At 50.1% G+C, this 18,167-nt stretch overlaps 1 protein-coding gene across 7 annotated transcripts in view; it reads right to left on the reverse strand.

Moving 5' to 3' along the window:
- Positions 1 to 18,167, reverse strand: part of Dclk2 (doublecortin like kinase 2) — a 143,994-nt gene that overhangs the window by 25,340 nt on the left and 100,487 nt on the right. For 4 of the 7 annotated variants that reach the window (XM_051157402.1, XM_051157400.1, XM_051157398.1 and 1 more), the window contains 3 exons: positions 15,800 to 15,872; positions 14,894 to 15,002; positions 13,295 to 13,352 (listed from right to left, as the gene is read on the reverse strand). In XM_051157402.1, coding sequence (XP_051013359.1) covers positions 13,295 to 13,352; positions 14,894 to 15,002; positions 15,800 to 15,872 — 240 coding nt within the window. Of the gene's footprint in view, positions 1 to 13,294; positions 13,353 to 14,893; positions 15,003 to 15,799; positions 15,876 to 18,167 lie in introns of all 7 variants that reach the window. The other 3 variants (XM_051157401.1, XM_051157399.1, XM_051157397.1) reach the window with 1 other exon arrangement.

The following is an 18,167-nucleotide window of genomic DNA, read 5'->3' on the forward strand; positions in this document are numbered from 1 at the left end:
GTGGATCAGCAGGTGTGCAGCTATATGATGGCCTGTGGGTGTGGATCAGCAGGTGTGCAGCTATATGATGGCCTGTGGGTGTGGGTGCAGCAGGTGCACAGCTATATGATGGCCTGTGGGTGTGGATCAGCAGGTGTGCAGCTATATGATGGCCTGTGGGTGTGGGTGCAGCAGGTGTGCAGCTATATGATGGCCTGTGGGTGTGGGTGCAGCAGGTGCACAGCTATATGATGGCCTGTGGGTGTGGGTGCAGCAGGTGTGCAGCTATATGATGGCCTGTGGGTGTGGATCAGCAGGTGCACAGCTATATGATGGCCTGTGGGTGTCGATCAGCAGGTGTGCAGCTATATGATGGCCTGTGGGTGTGGATCAGCAGGTGCACAGCTATATGATGGCCTGTGGGTGTCGATCAGCAGGTGTGCAGCTATATGATGGCCTGTGGGTGTGGATCAGCAGGTGTGCAGCTATATGATGGCCTGTGGGTGTGGATCAGCAGGTGTGCAGCTATATGATGGCCTGTGGGTGTGGATCAGCAGGTGCACAGCTATATGATGGCCTGTGGGTGTGGATCAGCAGGTGTGCAGCTATATGATGGGCCTGTGGGTGTGGATCAGCAGGTGCACAGCTATATGATGGCCTGTGGGTGTGGATCAGCAGGTGTGCAGCTATATGATGGCCTGTGGGTGTGGATCAGCAGGTGTGCAGCTATATGATGGGCCTGTGGGTGTGGATCAGCAGGTGCACAGCTATATGATGGCCTGTGGGTGTGGATCAGCAGGTGCACAGCTATATGATGGCCTGTGGGTGTGGATCAGCAGGTGTGCAGCTATATGATGGGCCTGTGGGTGTGGATCAGCAGGTGCACAGCTATATGATGGCCTGTGGGTGTGGATCAGCAGGTGTGCAGCTATATGATGGCCTGTGGGTGTGGATCAGCAGGTGTGCAGCTATATGATGGCCTGTGGGTGTGGATCAGCAGGTGCACAGCTATATGATGGCCTGTGGGTGTGGATCAGCAGGTGTGCAGCTATATGATGGGCCTGTGGGTGTGGATCAGCAGGTGGACAGCTATATGATGGGCCTGTGGGTGTGGATCAGCAGGTGCACAGCTATATGATGGCCTGTGGGTGTGGATCAGCAGGTGTGTGCAGCTATATGATGGCCTGTGGGTGTGGATCAGCAGGTGTGCAGCTATATGATGGCCTGTGGGTGTGGATCAGCAGGTGTGCAGCTATATGATGGCCTGTGGGTGTGGATCAGCAGGTGTGCAGCTATATGATGGCCTGTGGGTGTGGATCAGCAGGTGTGCAGCTATATGATGGGCCTGTGGGTGTGGATCAGCAGGTGCACAGCTATATGATGGCCTGTGGGTGAGGAGCAGCAGGTGTGCAGCTATATGATGGGCCTGTGGGTGTGGATCAGCAGGTGCACAGCTATATGATGGGCCTGTGGGTGTGGATCAGCAGGTGTGCAGCTATATGATGGCCTGTGGGTGTGGATCAGCAGGTGTGCAGCTATATGATGGCCTGTGGGTGTGGATCAGCAGGTGTGCAGCTATATGATGGCCTGTGGGTGTGGATCAGCAGGTGTGCAGCTATATGATGGCCTGTGGGTGTGGATCAGCAGGTGCACAGCTATATGATGGCCTGTGGGTGTGGATCAGCAGGTGTGCAGCTATATGATGGGCCTGTGGGTGTGGATCAGCAGGTGTACAGCTATATGATGGGCCTGTGGGTGTGGATCAGCAGGTGTGCAGCTATATGATGGGCCTGTGGGTGTGGCTCAGCAGGTGTGCAGCTATATGATGGCCTGTGGGTGTGGATCAGCAGGTGTGCAGCTATATGATGGCCTGTGGGTGTGGATCAGCAGGTGCACAGCTATATGATGGCCTGTGGGTGTGGATCAGCAGGTGTGCAGCTATATGATGGCCTGTGGGTGTGCATGCAGCAGGTGCACAGCTATATGATGGGCCTGTGGGCGTGGATGCAGCAGGTGTGCAGCTATATGATGGCCTGTGGGCGTGGATGCAGCAGGTGTGCAGCTATATGATGGCCTGTGGGTGTGCATGCAGCAGGTGCACAGCTATATGATGGGCCTGTGGGCGTGGATGCAGCAGGTGTGCAGCTATATGATGGCCTGTGGGCGTGGATGCAGCAGGTGTACAGCTATATGATGGGCCTGTGGGTGTGGATCAGCAGGTGTACAGCTATATGATGGGCCTGTGGGTGTGGATCAGCAGGTGTGCAGCTATATGATGGCCTGTGGGTGTGGATCAGCAGGTGCACAGCTATATGATGGCCTGTGGGTGTGGATCAGCAGGTGCACAGCTATATGATGGCCTGTGGGTGTGGATCAGCAGGTGCACAGCTATATGATGGCCTGTGGGTGTGGATCAGCAGGTGCACAGCTATATGATGGCCTGTGGGTGTGGATCAGCAGGTGTGCAGCTATATGATGGGCCTGTGGGTGTGGATCAGCAGGTGTGCAGCTATATGATGGGCCTGTGGGTGTGGATCAGCAGGTGCACAGCTATATGATGGCCTGTGTGTGTGGATGCAGCAGGTGTGCAGCTATATGATGGCCTGTGGGTGTGGATCAGCAGGTGCACAGCTATATGATGGCCTGTGGGTGTGGATGCAGCAGGTGCACAGCTATATGAAGGCCTGTGGGTGTGGATCAGCAGGTGTGCAGCTATATGATGGGCCTGTGGGTGTGGCTCAGCAGGTGTGCAGCTATATGATGGCCTGTGGGTGTGGATCAGCAGGTGCACAGCTATATGATGGCCTGTGGGTGTGGATCAGCAGGTGTGCAGCTATATGATGGGCCTGTGGGTGTGGATCAGCAGGTGTACAGCTATATGATGGCCTGTGGGTGTGGATCAGCAGGTGTGCAGCTATATGAAGGCCTGTGGGTGTGGATCAGCAGGTGTGCAGCTATATGATGGCCTGTGGGTGTGGATCAGCAGGTGTGCAGCTATATGATGGCCTGTGGGTGTGGATCAGCAGGTGTGCAGCTATATGATGGCCTGTGGGTGTGGATCAGCAGGTGTGCAGCTATATGAAGGCCTGTGGGTGTGGATCAGCAGGTGTGCAGCTATATGATGGCCTGTGGGTGTGGATCAGCAGGTGTACAGCTATATGATGGCCTGTGGGTGTGGATCAGCAGGTGCACAGCTATATGATGGCCTGTGGGTGTGGATCAGCAGGTGTGCAGCTATATGATGGGCCTGTGGGTGTGGATCAGCAGGTGTACAGCTATATGATGGCCTGTGGGTGTGGATCAGCAGGTGTGCAGCTATATGAAGGCCTGTGGGTGTGGATCAGCAGGTGCACAGCTATATGATGGCCTGTGGGTGTGGATCAGCAGGTGCACAGCTATATGATGGCCTGTGGGTGTGGATCAGCAGGTGCACAGCTATATGATGGCCTGTGGGTGTGGATCAGCAGGTGTGCAGCTATATGATGGGCCTGTGGGTGTGGATCAGCAGGTGTGCCGCTATATGAAGGCCTGTGGGTGTGGATCAGCAGGTGTGCAGCTATATGATGGCCTGTGGGTGTGGATCAGCAGGTGTGCAGCTATATGATGGCCTGTGGGTGTGGATCAGCAGGTGTGCAGCTATATGATGGCCTGTGGGTGTGGATCAGCAGGTGTGCAGCTATATGAAGGCCTGTGGGTGTGGATCAGCAGGTGTGCAGCTATATGATGGCCTGTGGGTGTGGATCAGCAGGTGCACAGCTATATGATGGCCTGTGGGTGTGGATCAGCAGGTGCACAGCTATATGATGGCCTGTGGGTGTGGATCAGCAGGTGTGCAGCTATATGATGGGCCTGTGCGTGTGGATCAGCAGGTGTGCAGCTATATGATGGCCTGTGGGTGTGGATCAGCAGGTGTGCAGCTATATGATGGGCCTGTGGGTGTGGATCAGCAGGTGCACAGCTATATGATGGGCCTGTGGGTGTGGATCAGCAGGTGCACAGCTATATGATGGGCCTGTGGGTGTGGGTGCAGCAGGTGTGCAGCTATATGATGGGCCTGTGGGTGTGGATCAGCAGGTGCACAGCTATATGATGGGCCTGTGGGTGTGGATCAGCAGGTGCACAGCTATATGATGGGCCTGTGGGTGTGGGTGCAGCAGGTGTGCAGCTATATGATGGCCTGTGGGTGTGGATCAGCAGGTGTGCAGCTATATGATGGCCTGTGGGTGTGGATCAGCAGGTGTGCAGCTATATGATGGCCTGTGGGTGTGGATCAGCAGGTGTGCAGCTATATGATGGCCTGTGGGTGTGGATCAGCAGGTGCACAGCTATATTATGGCCTGTGGGTGTGGATCAGCAGGTGTGTGCAGCTATATGATGGCCTGTGGGTGTGGATCAGCAGGTGTGCAGCTATATGATGGCCTGTGGGTGTGGATCAGCAGGTGTGCAGCTATATGATGGCCTGTGGGTGTGGATCAGCAGGTGTGCAGCTATATGATGGCCTGTGGGTGTGGATCAGCAGGTGTGCAGCTATATGATGGCCTGTGGGTGTGGGTGCAGCAGGTGTGCAGCTATATGATGGCCTGTGGGTGTGGATCAGCAGGTGCACAGCTATATGATGGCCTGTGGGTGTGGATCAGCAGGTGTACAGCTATATGATGGCCTGTGGGTGTGGATCAGCAGGTGTACAGCTATATGATGGCCTGTGGGTGTGGATCAGCAGGTGTGCAGCTATATGATGGCCTGTGGGTGTGGATCAGCAGGTGTACAGCTATATGATGGCCTGTGGGTGTGGATCAGCAGGTGTGCAGCTATATGATGGCCTGTGGGTGTGGATCAGCAGGTGTGCAGCTATATGATGGCCTGTGGGTGTGGATCAGCAGGTGTGCAGCTATATGATGGCCTGTGGGTGTGGATGCAGCAGGTGTGCAGCTATATGATGGCCTGTGGGTGTGGATCAGCAGGTGTGCAGCTATATGATGGCCTGTGGGTGTGGATCAGCAGGTGTGCAGCTATATGATGGCCTGTGGGTGTGGATCAGCAGGTGTGCAGCTATATGATGGCCTGTGGGTGTGGATCAGCAGGTGTGCAGCTATATGATGGCCTGTGGGTGTGGATCAGCAGGTGTGCAGCTATATGATGGCCTGTGGGTGTGGATCAGCAGGTGTGCAGCTATATGATGGCCTGTGCGTGTGGATCAGCAGGTGCACAGCTATATGATGGGCCTGTGGGTGTGGATCAGCAGGTGTACAGCTATATGATGGCCTGTGGGTGTGGATCAGCAGGTGTGCAGCTATATGAAGGCCTGTGGGTGTGGATCAGCAGGTGTGCAGCTATATGATGGCCTGTGGGTGTGGATCAGCAGGTGTGCAGCTATATGATGGCCTGTGGGTGTGGATCAGCAGGTGTGCAGCTATATGATGGCCTGTGGGTGTGGATCAGCAGGTGTGCAGCTATATGAAGGCCTGTGGGTGTGGATCAGCAGGTGTGCAGCTATATGATGGCCTGTGGGTGTGGATCAGCAGGTGTGCAGCTATATGATGGCCTGTGGGTGTGGATCAGCAGGTGTACAGCTATATGATGGCCTGTGGGTGTGGATCAGCAGGTGTACAGCTATATGATGGCCTGTGGGTGTGGATCAGCAGGTGTGCAGCTATATGATGGCCTGTGGGTGTGGATCAGCAGGTGTGCAGCTATATGATGGCCTGTGGGTGTGGATCAGCAGGTGTGCAGCTATATGATGGCCTGTGGGTGTGGATCAGCAGGTGCACAGCTATATGATGGCCTGTGGGTGTGGATCAGCAGGTGCACAGCTATATGATGGCCTGTGGGTGTGGATCAGCAGGTGTGCAGCTATATGATGGGCCTGTGGGTGTGGATCAGCAGGTGTACAGCTATATGATGGCCTGTGGGTGTGGATCAGCAGGTGTGCAGCTATATGAAGGCCTGTGGGTGTGGATCAGCAGGTGCACAGCTATATGATGGCCTGTGGGTGTGGATCAGCAGGTGCACAGCTATATGATGGCCTGTGGGTGTGGATCAGCAGGTGCACAGCTATATGATGGCCTGTGGGTGTGGATCAGCAGGTGCACAGCTATATGATGGCCTGTGGGTGTGGATCAGCAGGTGTGCAGCTATATGATGGCCTGTGGGTGTGGATCAGCAGGTGTGCAGCTATATGAAGGCCTGTGGGTGTGGATCAGCAGGTGTGCAGCTATATGATGGCCTGTGGGTGTGGATCAGCAGGTGCACAGCTATATGATGGCCTGTGGGGGTGGATCAGCAGGTGTGCAGCTATATGATGGGCCTGTGGGTGTGGATCAGCAGGTGCACAGCTATATGATGGGCCTGTGGGTGTGGATCAGCAGGTGCACAGCTATATGATGGGCCTGTGGGTGTGGGTGCAGCAGGTGTGCAGCTATATGATGGGCCTGTGGGTGTGGATCAGCAGGTGCACAGCTATATGATGGGCCTGTGGGTGTGGATCAGCAGGTGCACAGCTATATGATGGGCCTGTGGGTGTGGGTGCAGCAGGTGTGCAGCTATATGATGGCCTGTGGTGTGGATCAGCAGGTGTGCAGCTATATGATGGCCTGTGGGTGTGGATCAGCAGGTGTGCAGCTATATGATGGCCTGTGGGTGTGGATCAGCAGGTGTGCAGCTATATGATGGCCTGTGGGTGTGGATCAGCAGGTGCACAGCTATATTATGGCCTGTGGGTGTGGATCAGCAGGTGTGTGCAGCTATATGATGGCCTGTGGGTGTGGATCAGCAGGTGTGCAGCTATATGATGGCCTGTGGGTGTGGATCAGCAGGTGTGCAGCTATATGATGGCCTGTGGGTGTGGATCAGCAGGTGCACAGCTATATGATGGGCCTGTGCGTGTGGATCAGCAGGTGCACAGCTATATGATGGCCTGTGGGTGTGGATCAGCAGGTGCACAGCTATATGATGGCCTGTGGGTGTGGATGCAGCAGGTGTGCAGCTATATGATGGGCCTGTGCGTGTGGATCAGCAGGTGCACAGCTATATGATGGCCTGTGGGTGTGGATCAGCAGGTGCACAGCTATATGATGCCCTGTGGGTGTGGGTGCAGCAGGTGTGCAGCTATATGATGGGCCTGTGGGTGTGGATCAGCAGGTGCACAGCTATATGATGGCCTGTGGGTGTGGGTGCAGCAGGTGTGCAGCTATATGATGGCCTGTGGGTGTGGATCAGCAGGTGCACAGCTATATGATGGGCCTGTGCGTGTGGATCAGCAGGTGTGCAGCTATATGATGGCCTGTGGGTGTGGATCAGCAGGTGTGCAGCTATATGATGGCCTGTGGGTGTGGATCAGCAGGTGTACAGCTATATGATGGCCTGTGGGTGTGGATCAGCAGGTGCACAGCTATATGATGGCCTGTGGGTGTGGGTGCAGCAGGTGCACAGCTATATGATGGCCTGTGGGTGTGGATGCAGCAGGTGTGCAGCTATATGATGGGCCTGTGGGTGTGGATCAGCAGGTGCACAGCTATATGATGGGCCTGTGGGTGTGGATCAGCAGGTGCACAGCTATATGATGGGCCTGTGGGTGTGGGTGCAGCAGGTGTGCAGCTATATGATGGCCTGTGGGTGTGGATCAGCAGGTGTGCAGCTATATGATGGCCTGTGGGTGTGGATCAGCAGGTGTGCAGCTATATGATGGCCTGTGGGTGTGGATCAGCAGGTGTGCAGCTATATTATGGCCTGTGGGTGTGGATCAGCAGGTGTGTGCAGCTATATGATGGCCTGTGGGTGTGGATCAGCAGGTGTGCAGCTATATGATGGCCTGTGGGTGTGGATCAGCAGGTGCACAGCTATATGATGGCCTGTGGGTGTGGATCAGCAGGTGCACAGCTATATTATGGCCTGTGGGTGTGGATCAGCAGGTGTGTGCAGCTATATGATGGCCTGTGGGTGTGGATCAGCAGGTGTGCAGCTATATGATGGCCTGTGGGTGTGGATCAGCAGGTGTGCAGCTATATGATGGCCTGTGGGTGTGGGTGCAGCAGGTGTGCAGCTATATGATGGGCCTGTGGGTGTGGATCAGCAGGTGTGCAGCTATATGATGGCCTGTGGGTGTGGGTGCAGCAGGTGTGCAGCTATATGATGGCCTGTGGGTGTGGATCAGCAGGTGCACAGCTATATGATGGGCCTGTGCGTGTGGATCAGCAGGTGCACAGCTATATGATGGCCTGTGGGTGTGGATCAGCAGGTGTGCAGCTATATGATGGCCTGTGGGTGTGGATCAGCAGGTGCACAGCTATATGATGGCCTGTGGGTGTGGATGCAGCAGGTGTGCAGCTATATGATGGGCCTGTGGGTGTGGATCAGCAGGTGCACAGCTATATGATGGGCCTGTGGGTGTGGATCAGCAGGTGCACAGCTATATGATGGGCCTGTGGGTGTGGGTGCAGCAGGTGTGCAGCTATATGATGGCCTGTGGGTGTGGATCAGCAGGTGTGCAGCTATATGATGGCCTGTGGGTGTGGATCAGCAGGTGTGCAGCTATATGATGGCCTGTGGGTGTGCATGCAGCAGGTGTGCAGCTATATGATGGCCTGTGGGTGTGGATCAGCAGGTGTGCAGCTATATGATGGCCTGTGGGTGTGGATCAGCAGGTGTGCAGCTATATGATGGGCCTGTGGGTGTGGATCAGCAGGTGTGCAGCTATATGATGGCCTGTGGGTGTGGATCAGCAGGTGTGCAGCTATATGATGGCCTGTGGGTGTGGATCAGCAGGTGCACAGCTATATGATGGCCTGTGGGTGTGGATCAGCAGGTGCACAGCTATATTATGGCCTGTGGGTGTGGATCAGCAGGTGTGTGCAGCTATATGATGGCCTGTGGGTGTGGATCAGCAGGTGTGCAGCTATATGATGGCTTGTGGGTGTGGATCAGCAGGTGCACAGCTATATGATGGCCTGTGGGTGTGGATCAGCAGGTGTGCAGCTATATGATGGGCCTGTGGGTGTGGATCAGCAGGTGCACAGCTATATGATGGGCCTGTGGGTGTGGATCAGCAGGTGTGCAGCTATATGATGGCCTGTGGGTGTGGATCAGCAGGTGCACAGCTATATGATGGCCTGTGGGTGTGGGTGCAGCAGGTGTGCAGCTATATGATGGCCTGTGGGTGTGGATCAGCAGGTGTGCAGCTATATGATGGCCTGTGGGTGTGGATCAGCAGGTGCACAGCTATATGATGGCCTGTGGGTGTGGGTGCAGCAGGTGTGCAGCTATATGATGGGCCTGTGCGTGTGGATCAGCAGGTGCACAGCTATATGATGGCCTGTGGGTGTGGATCAGCAGGTGTGCAGCTATATGATGGCCTGTGGGTGTGGATCAGCAGGTGTGCAGCTATATGATGGCCTGTGGGTGTGGATCAGCAGGTGTGCAGCTATATGATGGCCTGTGGGTGTGGATCAGCAGGTGCACAGCTATATTATGGCCTGTGGGTGTGGATCAGCAGGTGTGTGCAGCTATATGATGGCCTGTGGGTGTGGATCAGCAGGTGCGCAGCTATATGATGGCCTGTGGGTGTGGATCAGCAGGTGTGCAGCTATATGATGGCCTGTGGGTGTGGATCAGCAGGTGCGCAGCTATATGATGGCCTGTGGGTGTGGGTGCAGCAGGTGTGCAGCTATATGATGGGCCTGTGGGTGTGGATCAGCAGGTGTGCAGCTATATGATGGCCTGTGGGTGTGGATCAGCAGGTGTGCAGCTATATGATGGCCTGTGGGTGTGGATCAGCAGGTGCACAGCTATATGATGGCCTGTGGGTGTGGATCAGCAGGTGTGCAGCTATATGATGGCCTGTGGGTGTGGGTGCAGCAGGTGTGCAGCTATATGATGGCCTGTGGGTGTGGGTGCAGCAGGTGTGCAGCTATATGATGGCCTGTGGGTGTGGATCAGCAGGTGTGCAGCTATATGATGGCCTGTGGGTGTGGGTGCAGCAGGTGCACAGCTATATGATGGCCTGTGGGTGTGCATGCAGCAGGTGTACAGCTATATGATGGCCTGTGGGTGTGGATCAGCAGGTGTGCAGCTATATGATGGCCTGTGGGTGTGGGTGCAGCAGGTGTGCAGCTATATGATGGCCTGTGGGTGTGGATCAGCAGGTGTGCAGCTATATGATGGCCTGTGGGTGTGGATCAGCAGGTGTGTGCCTGCCATAGCCCTCACGGCAGAGTCAGTCAGACAACAACTTCACCCTGTTTGGGAACAGACCTCTTAGCTGTTTTTCTGCATGCCAGGCTAGCTGCCCCGTGAGCGTCTAGAGGGTCTCCATTCTCTGCTCCCATCTCCCTTTCAGAACACTGAGATTGCAGATGCATAGGCAACACGGCCTGCTGTTACACAGGCTCTGCGCATTTGAACTTAGGACCGCAGACTGCACGGGAAGCGCTCTGACCCACTGAGCCATCCCCTCATCCTCCTCAAATGCGCCATGGGATCCTCACTGGGTACCAGCTGCTCCTCCATAGCCTTCCCTGCGCCCTGCTCATACTCACACATCTGGCTTAGTGTCAGTTTCCGTGGTGAGTTACCCACTCCCGGCCTTGTGACTTACACACAGACCACACATGAAAATTCAGGTGAGTGAGCAATTTAATCTAATGGTGTTCGTGTATATTAAAAGAAACAGAAGGCAAGAATGAATGAAGTATCTTCCTAGGTTCCTATTACATGAAGAACGAACAAAGTGAAACACAAAGGTACATGGCAGATTGGCCAAAGTACAGGCTGTACCAGACTCAACTTGGGACTCTGCCTCTGTTGATTTGCGGGAAACCATTTAAATCAAGTCTCTGCTTCCTTCTCTGTACAGCTGGTACCAGTGTTCCGAGTCACGACTGTGCAGAATCCCTACAGTCCCAAGCTGGTGGTTATTTCCAACATACTAATTTTCTCTATAAAACTCACAGAGCAGAGGTGAGCAATGTCCCCCATAATAATGGCTAGGTGATCACCTAAAATTCTGTAAACATATAAACCCATTTTTAATCTGAAAATATAATTTCACAGTGGACAAAAAAAATGAACTTATTTGTAACTTCGAGTTTTTTTAAATTATAATTTTATATTGATATGGAATTTGATGGTCAAATATGCAAAACGTAAAACTGTACAGAAGCATAAGATTGTAGACTGCAAAATAAATAAGTAAATAAAACAAATCCAATAACAAGAAGACATAAATCCCTATGTTTGAGGTGGACTGTCCCCTTGTGTTTAGGCAGCCACTGTATCAGATTAAATTCTTGCATGCAATCATTTTAAACTACGAAAATTGCTGCTTACAGCTTAACCATCATCCTTAATGTTTCTTTGAAGAAAACATAATAGTCATCTATATCATGACTCATTGTTTCTAGATCACTCCAAAGGTGAAAAGACCAACAGTTACAGAGAGAAAGTGTTATTACGTTTGAATAGAAAAAATGTTATTACGTTTGAAAATTAGTAATATCATTAGAAGCGTAAGCAGAGGGGGCTATCAAGAGAAGGCTCAGCGGGTGAAAGTGCCCACTGACCAACCGGAGACTGAGCTAGGGTCCTGCAACCTGAGTGATGGAAGACGACTGACTGAGGCAAGCTGTCCTTGGCACGTGTCCACATACATGCACACACACAGCACACATACAACACACACAACATGTATACACAGACACACAAAGAAAATAGGCATTGAATTAAAACACACACACACACACACAAAAGCACATAAAATCAGACAAAAAGCAGACATGCAGAAAAGTGCCATTTGCCATCTTTGCTTCGCTGACTGACAATCTGCCACCTGGGTAGAAGATTTTTCTAAAATTCACTTACACTATTTTTTAAATTTCTGGTAAAACCACACGTTTTGATAAATGTCTACTTAACATCAGTTGTTCTCGCAGTCCCACCGTGTAATGTCGGCTCTTCACATCACCCTACAGTCGTAAATCCCAAAGCCCCCAGGCATGTTGACAGCGCCCACGGTGACCCGAGTCAGTTCTTTCTACACACACTGGTGCCTCCGTACACGTTTCCCGTCCCTAACAACCCCACTGGCCTCTGCAGTCGCCTTGTGTCGTACACACTATCAGTCAACATATTTAGAGGAAGAAAGAACACAGACACAGAGGACTTAGACATTTGTCCGGGGTCACACGGCAAGAAGCAAAGGTGGGATTAAACTCTGCATTCTCTGGGCCTAGAGTAACAGGCTCACAGTGTGGTTCAAATAAAAAATTCTAAAGTTTCTAATAGTCACACTAAAAAAATGAGACAAACAGGAAAAATTCCTTTAAAAATGTAACTAAATCTTTTATATCTAAAATACTCTATCAGGCAGTAGAATAGAAAAACATAATGAGATATTTCTTTTTTCTTTCCTTCCTCCCTTCCTCCCTCCCTTCCTTTTGTTCTTTTTTTGTAAGGCACTAAGTCTTCAAAATCCAGTGTGTTCTTTAGCCCACAGCTTCTTTCCTGCGTGCTTGGCACGATGTGCAGCCAACAGCTCCACCTAGTGTTCTAAACTACTGCTCCCCAGCCTTCCCCAGACCTGCTACCTCAGACAGTCGGCTACAGGCCTGGGGTTGCTGTTACTCGCCTCTAATGGCCTGTCCTCAACTGAGAGAACAGGATGGACGAAAATGAGCTGAAGCATCCACTTCACGGTGCTTCTGCATCGGCTCAGTCACTGCTCCAGGCACCCTGCCCAGGGATATCTATGTAGCAAACACCCTCGGAACACAGAGGGACAAGGCCAGACCATTTCCTGGCCCTGATAATGCAACTAGTGTTTTCCTCTAGCAAAAGCTTGGGTGGGTTTTCCATCAGCTGCCTCATAAGAGTGGAGATGGCTCAACTTGGGGCTCCTCGGGTCTGAGACGAACCAGTGAGTGTAGAGCATCTGACTGGTCCCTGGGCACCCACTGGGTCCCTAGCGCAGGAACCTTATTTCCTGCCAGCTTCCTGAAGCTAAAAGGCTAACTACCCTTAGCATGGACGGAGGGAGCCAACACTTCATGCCTTCATAGCCTTTCAAATGTTGCTGGATTTGATACTAGAGTCTCCCAGAGATGAAAGTTTTACACTTTTTAATATTTATATCTGATATCAATTAATTTCCCATCTTGGAGTTAAAAGCTGCTGAGAACAGCAGGGCGGGAAACTATCCCTCTCCTTTCTGTTACTGGGTAGTCTATCTCCTGCAGCAAGCGCCTCCCTCATCGTGAACCCACACATTGTTTTGTTTTGTTTTGTTTTGTTTTGTTCCTTTCTGTGAAGCAGGTTGTGCATACTGTACCTTTCCACAGCATTTGGCTTTGTCTATAATCTTTAACGCAAACTCTTTTCCAGTAGACCTAGGGACAACCAGAGGAAGACCGTTAAAGCTACAAGTCAGAATCAACCTGCCTTCCCCAGCCGGTGCAGCACAAACAACCCCTGTCCCTGAGACAGTGTGGAGAGGGGTCATGGGAGGGAGGAACTCCCAAAACAGGAAAGAAAAGGCAAAGCCAGGCCAGTTAAATCTTCTTTTATATTATTAGCTCATATTGAAAGTATTTAAATTCTGTTGTATCAACACAAGAAAAGAAACACTTTCTTTACTTAAATCTCCAGACAAGCCTCCAAGGAGAAAGAATAAAAAAGAAAAGTGATCAGTTTAAGAGAGGGGCAGGAAGTGGCTAACACATGAGCCACATCAGCCTACAGCTGGAAAGTGCTAAGTCCTTGAACTTTCAGTTCCTAGTCTTCCTCCCCACCCTCAGCCAGATCTGGTGCTACGTAATTTTCATCCTATAGACCCTGACTGGCACTAAAGAAATCATTTATTGAACACAAGAACCTTAATCCAATATTCCTTGTTTTGTTTTGTTTTGTTTTTTTGAGACAGGGTTTCTCTGTGTAGCCTTGGCTGTCCTGGACTCACTTCGCAGACCAGGCTGGCCTCAAACTCACATCAATCCACCTGCCTTAATTTTTACTCAACATTAGCATAGTTGAATTTGAAAAGGAGGAAAAGAGATACTCAAAGGTAAACAGTTCAACAGAGACCATCATGGTATCGTTACAAAGTATTCAGAACACACATGTTCTCTCATCTGCGTCCCTCAAAGCGCATTAGCACACAGGATGAGGTTCAGCCTAGAAACGTAACTTTGTTCCCCTCACATTATAAACCACATTGTAACTGGTCCTTAGAAGTTACATTGTGGATGTTTCACTGTTTTCTTGGGAAGCAACCTGTTTACCAAAGCTCTGTAAAAAGGCTGCAAGAACAGGGGTTATTTTACATAGCAATCTACAACGGGTAGTGAACTCTCATCCAAGATACAGCAGAATGGATAAACTGTAAGTATCAGAATGTTCTACAAAACCTGTCACAAACTATAAAAGCCAGCCATTCAGGGCAGGAGGGACAATGCTTTCTACATACAAAGACTTAAATATGCATCCATCCTGACTTTCCTATTGTGTAAAAACTTGTATCCTTCTGATCTCACGGTCCTGCATCTAGAGCTATGGGTCTAGCAGTTCAGTGCTGGCTGAGCACATCACTGTGAAGTAACACAGCATGCACTGAGCGGAGCCCGGCTGGGGTGGGCAAGTCTACAGACACTGTTCTTATTTCAGTGGCTCATTTTCTTCCTTACTTTTCTCTAGGCTACTGATGAGTTCCGATATGTCCTTGAGACCACATGCATACAAGACAATTTTATGTATATAACTAAATGTTTTCTGCCAAACAGCTTGCAGCCATGCCAAAGAGCTAGTCATAAGGACAGATTCTTTCAGGAAGTAGGAAAGAGACGCTTCCCAGGAAGGCCTTTCATTCAGTAACTAAGGAATAAACTCAAGAGGGAGAGCTGACCTTGTGGGGAACAGGTCCCCAGCCGTTTACCTGTCCACACACTCTTTAACTACTGCAAAGTTGCCATCTCCAATGACCTTCCCGATTCTGTATTTCTCCAGGAGAGAGAATGACTCGGAGCACCTGTTTCCGTTCACACCTGCAGCCAAGGATAAACGCAAAGTCTGAAGGAAACGTCAGCATTTCCTGTCAATTCCTCCGTACTTGGAAAATAGTGAAATGCAGTGCTATTATTTATAGGTCTATAGCAAAACTAAAGAAAATCCCTCAGCACATTTCCTAAATAGAATGCCCGAATCACCACTTTCCTTCTGACCTTGTTGGGTAGCATCAGAAACTCACAAAAAGCAAGAAGCCTAACAAAGCCTGAAAGGATAAATGATTGTCCTAGGGCAGTGGGGCCACCTAACCTGAGCTTTTCACAACTCTCCTCCCAGGGAAGAGGAAGGACATGAGGGGAGATTCAGCCTGAGGAACTCTGGAGATTTCTCCTTTCTTCTAGTAAAGAAAATTCTATCAAAGTAAGACACTGTGTTGAGGCTAGGCCTGGCAGCTCAAAGCCTTCTCAAAAAAGTGTACACTGGCCTGCAAGTTAAGATGAGACCACTGTTACAGTGCGTCTTGTCCAGGCAAAGCAGAATAGATCTGTGTTCATCTAATTGAGAGAATCGGGAAAATGTCTTATGAAACCAGTAAGAGTAAAAGAAAGGAAGCCAGATCTAACACCCGAAACAGGGACAGTGTGGCTTACGGCAGAGAGACACTACATAACTTGAAGTGATCACACTCTCAACACCTCACTAGAGCTAACCGGACTAGCAGTGACATGGTCACATCCCTATCTAGGAAGACTGTTGCACCAGTGGGACTCTGATGGCCAACAAAACCAGATGGATGGTTTCCTTTGTAAAAGTACTGCCGGAAACTGAGACACACCTTCAGGACTCATGCAGCGGTCAAGTTCCGGTCCACCATTTACATTGGAAGAAGATCTGCCTTGAGCAGAAATCTGCTAAGAGAAGAAAATAAGCATTGCATATTAGGGTACGTTTACAAATCATTAGCTCCCTAGTACTTATGTGATAGGCAGTATTTATATAACAGCAAGTACCTGATACAGGAAGTGATACAGAATTTTTTCCTCATCCTTTTTCCATTTATACAGACGGCATACCGTAACATTAATGAATTTATTTCTCAGATACAGTCTCAATTCAGATTTAGCATCATAAAAATTGGCATTGTACTACTTTCTAAAACTGTACCAAAATCAGTACAAATGGTGTCTCAGGACCACAGAGAATTATAATAATTCTAAACTCCCAAACAATAAAACATAATTGGTAAGCAATCAGAATTTTAATTTGTTTTGTTTTTTTTTTTTGTGTGTGTGTGTGTGTGTGTGTGTGTGTGTGTGTGTGTGTGTGTGTGTGTGTGTGTGTGTGTTCTTATTTGACTTGGCTTGGTTTATTTATATTTTGGCACTGAAATTGAAAGTAGCTCCAAAGTCGGTAGCATTGTGCAAGAAAACATCTACAAGATGGAATGTTTAAAAGCAAGCTCAGAGAGGCGACAAAGAGGAAGCATTTAAAAAATGTAATTCATCCTGGTCAGATCACCCTCCACCTGGCCTCTCTCTCTTTTCATGTCTTCCACTCCACAAACTACTGTCAGAGACACTTGAGGGATCCGACAACCCCAGTGGGTCTATCTGACCAACACAATAAGCCCAACCTTCAGGTGGAATCCAGGCCATGGCCGCCTCCACCTCCTGGCTACTGTCCTTCTCAACACCTTTTCTTGTGTGTTTTATATTTACCTTAACTCAAATGGTTTCGTTTATTTGTTATTTACCTAAAGTCCCCAAGTCTAAATTTCTGCTCTGAAAAGGCAAAGCTGCAGTATCCAGCTTTAAACTTAGATAACGGACACTAGGTGACCCCCGTAAGACCACTGAGCAATGTCACTCCCATGGAACATTAGCTCAACATCACTTATATGCGCTTTCCCTCTCCATGCCTGACACAGAGCTGAAACAACTGTCTAGTAAACAATGCTCAAATTGTTAAGGCATCCATTCCAGGTTGATTCCTCCTCCAATACAATCCTTTCTAGATTGAAAATTGCGAAAGAAATAAGAGATCCAGTTTAAGCAATATACAGCCGGGTTCTAGTTGTTGGTGACAGGGCTCCTGGCATGTAGCACCCTAATCCTACACTTTGAAGATGTCAGGACCAGCCTTGGTCCTGCAGGCCTACTTTCTACTTGCCCAGCTTTCCTGGATCAGGTAACATTCTTCTAAGTCCTTTTCTTGGTCTGAATGTCCTGACTGACTCCAGGACTCCCTAAGGAAGGCAAGGGCTGAAACAGGCACATTTACCTCCACGCCACTCGCAAGCACTTCAGAGTGTTTACCCACTGAGTTCCTGTGGACCTTTGTAACTAACTCCTCCAGCGTTTATTTTAAGTAAAGCCTCTCTCCTTCCCTATCCCGATTCTGTGTGCATCCGAATAATTATAAACTCGCTTTTTACTCGGATTTCCTGGGTGACAAAAAAAAAAAAAAAAACATGGAATGAAACCAGGAAAAGAACAGGTGGCAGAAGCTGGTTCTCTGAAAAAAAGAGAGCCAAATGGGAAAGCAGGGAGTGTAGGAGGCGGAAGGCACCTTGTGGAGGGAGAGGGCACGGAGCCAGGCTAGGTCCATGCGCATCCGACAGACGAGTCAGAGAGTCACCTCGCATTGTAGCTTTTTAAGCAAATAATGACAGCCGCAACCATTTTCAACTCTCAATTTGATTTTAAAAAGTACTAACACTTTTCAAAAACCCCTGTATTGAGTTAATAGGAGTGACCTATCCAATAAGTCCTCTACTTGAAAATAAGGCTTTCATTTAAAGAAAATGTAAAAAAATAATATTAAAGGGGATAATTTTACTGTAACACAGATGAACAGAGGCCAAGGTATAATGAGAAATAAAAATAATTACATATGATAGAAATTTTTCCTTTTTTCCCTCACTGTTTAGCCGGATCTACAGCGCCACCTGTGCTGTTTAAAAGGATGGAAAGGTGAAGAGACATGAGTGTTACTGACCATGACTGGCAACTCTGAGGAGACACCTGAGGATGGTTAGAACACTCCTTGAAGCCTGCCCATTCCAGGTCACGGGGTGAAGTAAATGCTGAAGGGCTAGAGGGGTGAGTCGTTTTGCCCAGAACTACCCGAGGCTATGCCCTCTGATCACCCAGCACTACCCCAGGCTATGCCTTCTGATCACCCAGCGTGTGATTGGTTTAGCT

The sequence above is a fragment of the Acomys russatus genome, chromosome 15, assembly GCF_903995435.1.
Source record: "Acomys russatus chromosome 15, mAcoRus1.1, whole genome shotgun sequence".
Lineage (NCBI taxonomy): Eukaryota > Metazoa > Chordata > Mammalia > Rodentia > Muridae > Acomys > Acomys russatus.